General features: G+C 45.5%; 1 protein-coding gene across 2 annotated transcripts in view; it reads right to left on the bottom strand.

Moving 5' to 3' along the window:
- Positions 1–9758, bottom strand: part of MLF1 (myeloid leukemia factor 1) — a 179956-nt gene extending 170198 nt beyond the window's left edge. For both annotated transcript variants that reach the window (XM_085634742.1, XM_085634741.1), the window contains exon 1: positions 9575–9758. In XM_085634742.1, the coding sequence (XP_085490868.1) occupies positions 9575–9621 (47 nt within the window). In that variant the 5' untranslated portion in view covers positions 9622–9758. The remainder of the gene's footprint in view (positions 1–9574) is intronic.
- Between the last annotated feature and the right edge of the window lie 893 nt (positions 9759–10651).

Genomic DNA, 10651 nt, shown 5'->3' on the forward strand with positions numbered 1-10651 from the left:
TTACAAGCCGCCCGAACCCAACTGCCGAGAATATACTTAGATAGGGCTGAATACGCAGCACTCAGACTAAAACACTCCTTCTATGCAGGGAGAGATAAGCACGGATGCCTGTTAGCTAATAAATTAACTGCAACTATCAGGCTTCCACTCCTTGAGAGCATCAGATGGTGGTGAGGTGCTGGATGATAAATCCCTACCTTCAGCATTTAGGGATTTTAATAACAACCTTTATTCAAGGCAAGACCGCGACCCACAATACCCCGCCTCGTATTTGCAGGGAGTTAAAACAACCAGAGTCTCCCCAACGCATGCAGCTTCATTCGACTCCCTATTAAGCTGGAAGAGGTCATTTCTGTGGTGGCTCTTCAAAAGCCCTTAAAGTCTCTGGTGTTGGGTGGCTTCCCGGCAGACTTCTATAAAACTTTCTGCCAGGACTTGGCCTCCATCCTCACCAGGTTATTTATTTCATCCCCTCCTCACTGTTTACGGTGGACAGAGTGGTTATCCCGAACCCTGGGAAGAATGAACAGCACTGCAGCTCATACCATCCAATATCTCTTTTAAATGTGGATATTAGGCTTTTTACCTGTATACTCGCAGCGAGACTAGGCCCTCGGATGCCTGGCAACATTAGTCCAGACCAAGCTGGGGTCACCCCCAAAGGCAATGCAGTGACAATACGAAATGCATACTACACCTAATGGACAAAGCAAATCACTCAGGCAGGGAGACTCTGTTGCTAATGATCGATACCGAGAAGGTGCACTAGTCATATTTGGAAATGACCCTGCCCCACTTTGGATTCGGTGACTCTTTTAGAGTGTGGATTTCAAGCTGCTGCAGCTCGCTTATGGCAACGGTTAGGGTCAATGACTTAATGTCTGCACCCTTCCTCATTAAGAGGCACTAGACTAGACTCATTAAGAGTGCCCTTTGTCACCCCTGTTGTTCGCTCTCTACATGGAGCCCATGGCTCAGTGGGTCGGAGATTACCTTTTTAGAATTGCCTTTGGCTGGGAACCGCACACTATTAGCTTACATGCTGATGACTGTTAAGACTGGGCATCTTTTGGCATGTTTCCCCTGTCTTTTTGCTTTCTAACCTCCCGTTTTTTACTCTGTTTTTGCTGGTTTAGTGTCTCTGCGCAGTTTCTCATGGCTGTTCAGTGTTAAAGTGCATGTGCTCCTGTTCTAAATTGTTATTACGGATTGGTGTTTCAATCATTGGCCTATTTCATTTACTGGTAAGCCACTGTAAATCAAATGCTACTAGTGGGCCTGCAGCACTGATTGTGCCACCCTCAGATGTAGCCCTGTAAAGGTAACTCAGACCTGCCACTGCAGAGTCTGTGCGCGGTTTGTAACTATAAGGTCAACCTGGCAAGTGCACCCACTTGCCAGGCCCCAATCTTCCCTCTTCTTACATGTTAGTCACCCCTAAGGTAGTCCCAATGTACCTCTGTGGGCAGGGTGCAGTGTATGTGAAAGGTGGGACTTGCCCTGGTGTGTCTGGCATGTCCTGATAGTGAAATGCTGCCAATTTCGTTTTTCACTACTACAAGGCTACCTGTTTCCATAGGATAGAATAGGGAGTTTGCTTATAACATGTTATAAGCATAACTACCCCTGGAAACAAGGTGGCAAAATAAAGTTTAGTATGCCTGAACTCAGAATGTTAAAATGCATCTTTAAGTGAGGGTATTTTTACACTCTGTGTTTGAAAATACCAATTTTGGAAAGTAGGTATTTTCTTCCTTAGCCATCCAGAGTGCCTCTGCTAGGATGTGGATTTACTGTCTGGCTTGGGACTGACAGGGGCTGGGGATGTGCAGTGGCTCCAGAGAGTCTGGATGAGGCAGGGCTGGGCTGAAAAGACCTGGGCTGCATTTAGAGTAGGGGGAGGAGATTCCCTTTCACCTGAATGGGCCTGATCTGCCTTCCACAATGCTGTCTCCACCTCCTGCCAGGAAGCTGGGCCAGAGAGGACAGAACTGATTTGAGCTAAGCACAGCCACTCTCCGCCTAAGACAACAAAGCGGTCTTGAGTATAAATATTGGGGCCCAGACTCCAACATTTTGGAACTCGCTGGAATCAAGGAACCTGCCAAGAAGAGATCGAAGAGCTGCCAGGAGGAGTACTGCGCCTTTGCTGTGTTGCTGCTTTGTTGGGTTGACCTGCAGTTGCTGCTTCTGACTTGGGCAGTGAAAGAACTGGACTGAACTTTCTTTTACTTGTGCTGAGTAATTCCAAGGGCTTGAAGTAGAGCTTGCCTCCTGTTCTGAAGTCTCAGGGACTGCAAAGACTTCACCAACCTCTGGGTACCGCTTCTGGAACCGCTGTTTCAGTTACCACAGAGAGGGGAAACGCAACCGACTCTGTCACTAGCTGTGTGTCCTGACGGCACCACTGAAGGCACTGTCTTGCACCGCAACCCTGGTCTCACTGCCACTGCTGACCGACGACGCCGAGGCACTGCTTGAATCGTGACCTGTGGGCACCACACTCCGCACTGCCTCGCTTCACTTCACCATCCTGGTCTCACCGTCGCTGTCGCTGTCGCTGCTGCTGACTTCAGCACCCGTGACCGCATCGTGGCTGGGGGCACCGCTCGTATGTGTCAAGATGTGCCGCCTCGTCCCACACAGCAGTCTGGGCCGACCGACGCCAGCTCCCGCTAATCGGCTCTGCTGTTTGCATGGCAACCTGCCAGCATTGCATTGAGCACCACCTCACCCTGTACCGTAAGCCTTGGTCTCACCAACGCCATCTGGACGATCGTCACCATGCTGCTTCCATTTTGCAATGCAACCGCAACGTTTACCACGACCGGCTCGAACCAACGTGCCAGCCGCAACGAGAAAGGTACTGTTACCGAGTCTGTCTACACTTTTGCTGGCCTGTACTGGCTCGGTCGACTGGAACTGTTAGACTCTGTTGTTTTCAGCATTACCGTAGCCCCGGACGGAGCTACCGACTGATACGAACTGTGTTTGTGAGGTATTTCTGCAATTTTAAGGATATCTTGCAAAGTATTTATTTTTAAAGTACTGTGTGTTGGATTTTATTCGTTTTGGTCTTATTTTGGATATATAAAAATATTGGATATTTTTCTAAACTGCTGTGGTATCCTTTTGCAGTGTTTTCACTGTATTACTGTTGGTTATGTGCAAATGCTTTACACACTGCTTCTGAGATAGGCCTGACTGCTCGTGCCAAGCTACTAAGGGGGTGAGAAGGGGTTATTTTATGAGTGTAACACCCTTACCCTGACTAGGAAGAAGGGTCCCTACTTGGACAAAGGTGCAAACCCTTGCTGACTAGTGACCCCCATTTCTAACAATGACGTTTTAGTTTCATTAGCTAACCCCAGCACGGCCCTACCGATTTTTTTAGATGAATTGACCGCTTTTGGCGTTGCAGCGGGATTCCGAATCAATGTCAGTAAATCCAAGGCTCCTTACCTTATCGATACTGGCTTAACTTAAGGCTCGATACCCCATACAATGGGTCCATAAGTCAATCCCGTACCTAAGAATTCAACTTGCCTCTTCAATCCACCAGACCATTACACTGAGCTACGGTTCCCTACTTTGTCGGAATAGTGAGGATTTAGCTAGTTGGAAACACCATCGCCTCTCATAGCTTGAATGAGTCGCCGCTCTTAAAATGACCGCCTTAACGAGAGTCCTGCATCTCTTCCAGGAGACACCCACGAACGGGATATCTGCACATTGCAAAAAAAATTAATCTATTTTTCTGGATGAGTAATAGCCCCTGAATGCAAAGAGAATTGAGTTAGCAACCTCCGGACGTGGGAGGCAGGAGAGCCAACCTACAGCATTTCTTTCAAGTGGTGCGACTGCACTACCTGTTAGAGTGGAACAGAAACCAATCGTGAAAACACTGCCTGTTCCAAGACAGAGCGATAGCAGGGCTTCCTCTATAGAAAGTCCCCTTCCTAAACAAAGCACAAAGACCAAAGGGTCTGCAGGCACCCCCTACCACTAGGACGGCTATGGAGGCCTGGGAACAGGTGGGGACCCAACGGGGTCTCACGTAATTCCCCTCCCCACAACGCCTCTGTTCAATAACACAGATTTTTCCCCTGGGTGTGCAACAGGTGGGCGTTTGGAATATGGCGTCAGACAAATGCCGCTCAAGGGGTCATCTATTTGATGAGGACGGGATAATCTCATTGACTCAATTAAGCCAGCAATACAACCTGCTGGAGAGCGAGAGAATACATTATTTGCAACTACAACACTGGCTTCTGCATCCATCCAACCTCCCTGCAGTACGAAGACAGCTTATGCCCTACAAAAAGTGGTTGGTACTAAAACTACTGATTAAAGGCTCCTCTCTGAGCTAAAAACCTTTTTACGCCAGCTTACCCGGCCCTTGTGTATCCCAAGTCAGAAGAGGTGGGAGGTGAAATTGGGGAACCCGTTATCCTCTGAGTGGGGAGAGATCTATTACAGAGCTAGGTACACAGACTGCAATACTGCTAGTATTGAGACTAGCCACCAAGACAGCAACCCAGAGTGAAGCTCAGACTGCTGGAGAGGCTGTGGTTCCCCAGGCACCTTGCTACATTTGTTGTGGGACTGTCCCCACCAGAAAGAGTACTGCCCAGGTTCCCTGCATACATAATTCTGGGTTTGTCCAACCCCCTAACCTTGCTGCTCAAATCCCGCAGAGGGAGCCAAATGGGACTAGAATTAGGGGCAACGCTCCAGAATATTCTTGCTCATTGGGGCTCCGGACACATACCTACATATCAGGGGTGGCTTCATATATTATGACATATCGTAGAGATGGAGAGGATTGCTTCATCCCTTTCCTCCTCTAGGGCCTAATTTGGAGAGATCTGGTGCCCATTTCTCACTCTATTGTCAACAGAAATCTGGGAACTCACCTGCCCCAAATACCTATGCATACTCCTATTAATGGATATTCCCCCCCACCCTGGCAATGAGAGTTAATTTGACACTTAATGCTAAATTCCCTGTGCAGTTACTAAATCTAAATCCGGTATTTGTAAAGCGCAAATTACTCATCCTTAAGGGTCTCAAGGCGGTCGGGGAGATTAAGGGCCATATGTAGGTAGCCCAATACCGGTCGGTAACGGCCGATTTTCGGTAAATATACCGTTACCGACCGGTATTTAGGCTTTTGATATGTAGGGGGTTCATTTCTGTATTCGGTAATTTACCGAATCGGTAATTTTACCGATTCGGTAAATACCGAATACAGAAATGAGATGTAGCGGGAGTGTGTGGTGGGTGTGGGGATTCGTTATTTACAAATGACGAATGACTCAGTTAATGCATTTTTTGGCCCTTAGATGTGTGCAATGTGGCAGACACACATGCCCTCAGGGCATGTATGTGTGCCACATGTGCACACATGCAGGAATCAGGGGTGCAACAGGGTGTCAATGTGACACCCTGCCACCCTTGATAGAGCTCCCCCCATTACCGATTCGGTAATGGTAACTGGCTTCCCATTGATTCCTATGGGCCTCCTGGCCCATAGGAATTAATGAGATACAGGTTACCATTACCGAATCGGTAAATACCGATTCTAAAATACCGACACTTACCGAATCGGTATTTTTTTACCTACATTACATTTACCGATTCATAAATACCGAATCGGTAAAATTCGGTATTTAAGAATCGGTAAATGCAATTTACCTACATAAGGCCCTAAGTGAGATATTACCCAGAGTCATATGGTGCTGAGCTGAGCTGGCTCGGGAGATCGAACCGCGAGCCCTGCGCTCTGGAGTCAGCCGCCCTGGCCGGTGTGCCGCACTACAGTTCTTTTTCCTTATCAAGTACTGGGGAGTGGGAGAGGGTGGTGGGCATGTTTCGGGGACTGTTTATTGTTACTAACTGTTGTAAACAATGCATGTTCATATGCACAGCGCTGTGCCGCTCTTTTATTAATATTCCTGCTATGCACATGTGAATAAAAATATTTAAACCACTGTACGTGGTGGTGAATAAAAATGTCTACTTGCAGTTACTAACTGTAAACATAACATAAGTTCTGGAAACATAAAAAAACTACAGAGGTACCAAATGCACTTTAAAAACTGGAAATAGAGCCTAACAATTCCATTGATAAGCAGTCAAAATGACATGGAACAGAGTGGCCAAAAACATATTGCAAACCTCTAGGAGGAGAGAGAACTGACTAGCTGCTACAGTCAATCCTACCTGACAACTTGAAACCTAATCAAAGTTTCACCATGAGCAAAGTCATAGTGCAAGGCTGACACCTGAATGGCTGTAGTTACCTACCACAAAGAAGTTCTTTTGATTGGAAGGAAAATTCGGGAGAGACTGTTGAGTTACCTTGAGATCATTGGAGTTTTAACTGATGTTTATGATGGATATTCTTCAATAGCTTGCATGTGAAAAAAATCAAGATAATGTTTCAAGCAGGTGAATGGTTTCTGCAGGCCACCTTGACAGAAGTCAATATGGAGCCCAGAAGGACGCACCAGCACTTGTCAGGAAGGATGGGGGTAAACAGGTATACCTGTGTGTGTGGGGGGGGGGGGGTGGCGGAGGGTAGCCAGTGTCTGCTGTAAAGTAATGTATGTGATCCAAAAGAGGAGAGGTTAATGAGAGGCATTTCTCTAATTTTACTCTTAGAGAAGATGAAGCAAGGGAGACTAAGGTGGCAGTGTAAAGGTAAGACCTCTCTTCAGGAGGAACCAGAGTGTCATGGGACCCCTCCTGCAGGTTTACGTGATTCTCAGAGAAACCAATCTGGACTGAATGGAACTAAGTAAGTCCAATCCACCAGCGGACAGGTTCACCGAAGTTATATGTACATCACCCCATCTTCAACAAGCACAAGACGTGGAAGATGTAAAGGAGTCAATAGATCTTGGAAGACATTGTTCCTGTATTTGCAGCAAGTGGATGATGGGCTGGGCATAAACACTTATTGGTTACCAACCAGGTTAATGACACTTAGGGTACCATGTGGGGTCCTTTTCACTTCAAAAGAGCAGAACCTGCTCCGGACTTTGGTCTACAGTGATGTCATATGTGGTATTGGCTTTCCAGTTAAGAATTCTGAGTAAAGCCTATAACTAAGAGAAACTTCAGGAGGCCCACGTGTGAATGACTTTACACTAGTTCACACTTTTCAATGCAGCTGCTGTACTGGCTGACAGTCTGCCACTTCAGGGTAGGTGTAAGACATCTAGGGAGGAGATGTACCCTGGCGAGGAAGCAAGATGGTAATGCTATCTTGGGTTTGAATGTGAGCCACAAGAACTGGTATGAAAACTGTTGATGATCTGTGTGTTCCCCCAAGTATGTGAGGTATGAATTTGCACAATTTTCCTGACAGCTGTAGAGAGTAAATAAGTTCTACTGCATGAGCTGTGCTGCAAAAGAGACAGAGTAATGTCTAAATTGAATAAAGAGTAGTGAACTGTTCTTTAACAGAGCTGAACTTCTAAGCAGGGTTTCTGGACCTTCATATCTAGGAGAAGCAGTAAGTATATATGGTGATCTTTTTTATTTTCCAAGCAATAAACGTGTTCTCTCAACCAGAAATGAGCACTCTCCTTTACACGCGAGAGTCCAGATGGAAAATGTGCCTGAGCGTGCAGAGATTTTGCCATACAGGTAATAAAAAAGTGCTTCAGTGACACTGATCATTACAGGCATGACAGTTCATTACAATACCAATACGACTGCCAGACTTCAGGCCACATCTAGAATTATGCTGAAAATGTAGTGTAAACCGATAATAGATGCTTTAAAGCTACTAAAACTATTTAACATTATTGGGAGTAACAAGAGCCTGCTTTTACGTCGTACTATCATGAAGACCAGTTACAATATGTGGTGCAATGAGGGAACACTCACGAGAAGTAAACAAAAGACTGATGGCTCGGTGGTACAGATTCTCTGTAAGATATTAAAAAAAACTGGGGAACTCCAGTTCTCAATCGCGACTTCCCTTATTAAACAGGAAACATGGTGATGCTCTAGAATCATCTCCTTGATTCTCTGCCCCCTCACCTGGCCATGCTGTTGGGAAAAAGCATTTTCAAAGGCCCACCTAAAGAAATAGTCATGTGAACATGGAAAAAAGTGGAGACGTATCAGGCGACAACATATAGCGAGATCACAGAATTCTGGACTTAGAGGTATGTTCTGAGTGGAAACAATAAAGTATTTTCCCCATTGAATACCTGAACAGCCGTTACAGTTCCTATTTACTGGCATATGCTTCCCCTTCAAACAGAAGAATTCTGAATATTTAAAAAATTGTAGGGTTAGCACACTTGGGAAAGCATGTCATACAAACTTTCCAGGTAGGTCAATTTTAACATAAAATGAGGAGGGATCTCATACACAGATGAGTAAATAATGTAACCTGTTAATATGTATGTGCTCCAGTCCTCCATGAGACTAGGTCGCCTTTATAAATAACCCCAAAAATACACCAAAATAATTGTGATGGTGCTGAATAAAAAAGTGTTCCCCCCCTTCGGGTAGATGTGGCAATATGTCTGGCTAAAATATCAGAATGGCCACTAGTATTCAGTTGGAGATGTCACTACAAAAATGAATCAACAAATACTGAAACGTGGCAGTTTATGTAATATGTGGGTCAACTCATCGTTAGTAGTGGAATGCTAAAGAGCACGCCCATTTAAAAGGCTGGGCAGTTGTGCCACATTAAAAACTGGACAATGCAGCAATAAAAGGAAAACTGTATAATAACTGAAGATAGTATGAGCCGCATTTTGGGTCTTTTGTATTTGATGACACCCTGGTGATAAACTACATATACCATATAAAATAAAATCTAAAAATTATAGATGCACTGGGAAGCCACAGGTAGCTCACTAGTGGCTACACACAAAATGTATGTACGTATGTATGTAAGCATGCGGCATTATTGTAGCAGCCGCAACAACACCCGATAAACAGTAGATTATGAATATATTCAGTCATGCTTGTTAGTACGGCCTGGTAAATTATTAATAAAATATTGAAGTAAAAGCTCACTACATGTAACATTACTAAAAATTATGAATTCTTCCCTCTAACCAGCTACATGAAAGTCGACTGTGGGTGCGTGTGCTCAGAGCACTTCATTGTTACAAATGGTTTTACAGCTGCTTTGAATGTGTTGAGGGCTGGAGCCCCTGGATAGCTAGTTTTTGAGAATGCAGCAAGTTAAATGACTTTCTATATAAAGAGAGATAGTTTTGGTTTGCACAGCTTTCAAAGTAATTCGCTGTCTTCTCAGATGGTCGGAATGGAAGAGTGCAGAGCGAAAATAAGATTCTAATAGTTTTTTTTAAAATGTATTTCCATTGTAATATATGGCTCAGTTAGAAAATAAACCTGTACATGTAACTACGAACTACATTCTGGATTATTCGACGAGGGTACCTCTTCAAATTGATTCTAATTCGGTGTGAGCTTCTAGCGCCCCTTCTGGTGTTGGACACCAGACAATCTGATTCAGGACTGAACCTGGGCATGGGGTGTTTCCCACACAATATTTCCAGTTAGCGATACTCACGAGAAGAAAGGGTCTTCGTCAAACTCGTGGAGAAGGCGACCGAACATTGCTGCTGGATGCCTTGCTGAGCGACTGGTAATCACGCTGCGTTTTTTTTCTCCAAGGCCCTTCGGCCCCACCTTTCAGAATTAGGCCACTGACGGCACCTCTCTCGCGGTCTGAGCGCAATTCACTGTACTTCCCTGCGAAGCCTAGGTCCTCTTGGAGCCTTATCGCCACCAACTCCACTTGAATACTGCTTAAATCACGTGACCCTGGCTGGCGCTTCCCATTGGATGACGCGGTTGCAACGCCAGAATGTCCCCGAGGGGCCGTGGCGGAGTGAGCCGTAGCCATGGCAACTCGTGTAAACACAATAATGCCCGGGCTAACCTAAGCCTGGTAACCTGAGAGCGGGCAGGCGCTGCCCCCCGGCCCGCTTTTATAAAGTGACGACCGGGCCACGTGCCAGGGCCCGCGGCGCAGAATACCCCCCAGAACAGGGGCTCGGTCACTTATTTGGAGAGCTGTCTTAAAATGCTTTAAATATAGAGCAGCTGCACCAGCGCTGCATTCAGGACTAATAGCGTCGAGTGGCAGTTTAGTTGTGATGTCACAAAAATAAAATCTGCTTACTGTGTTTAAGCACGCGTGAGAGTGTGTTTTTTCAGACACCAGCCAGTTTTCAGACATAGTCTACGACATTGGAGGGAAACGAAGAGGAGAATATTGCCTTTCGATTTCAAAATATCTTTATTGGAAAATTTTGTAAAAAGAAGAACAAACAGGAGCTGGGAGCAGGTCTGACAGCTCAATGTACAGGAGCTGGAGTACAGATTGGTCAATAGACGAGTGCCAGCATTAGGCGCACATGTAAACATTGAAGTAACCAGTTGATCCCCGGCTCCGAAAAGGAAGGAAGCAAAGAAGAATAAAGGAGGAAAAGAGGAAAGGAAGCCCGAAGAGAGGGGAGAGAGGAGAATGTCTAGCACCACAATCCCGAAATACTGTATAATATAGTGTATAAGTATCAGACCATGACACATTCATAAAAGTGAGGGCACAAATGAATATTCATATCACAAAATGAAGTCAAGG

This window comes from Triturus cristatus, chromosome 11 (genome assembly GCF_964204655.1).
Source record: "Triturus cristatus chromosome 11, aTriCri1.1, whole genome shotgun sequence".
Classification (NCBI taxonomy): Eukaryota; Metazoa; Chordata; class Amphibia; order Caudata; family Salamandridae; genus Triturus; species Triturus cristatus.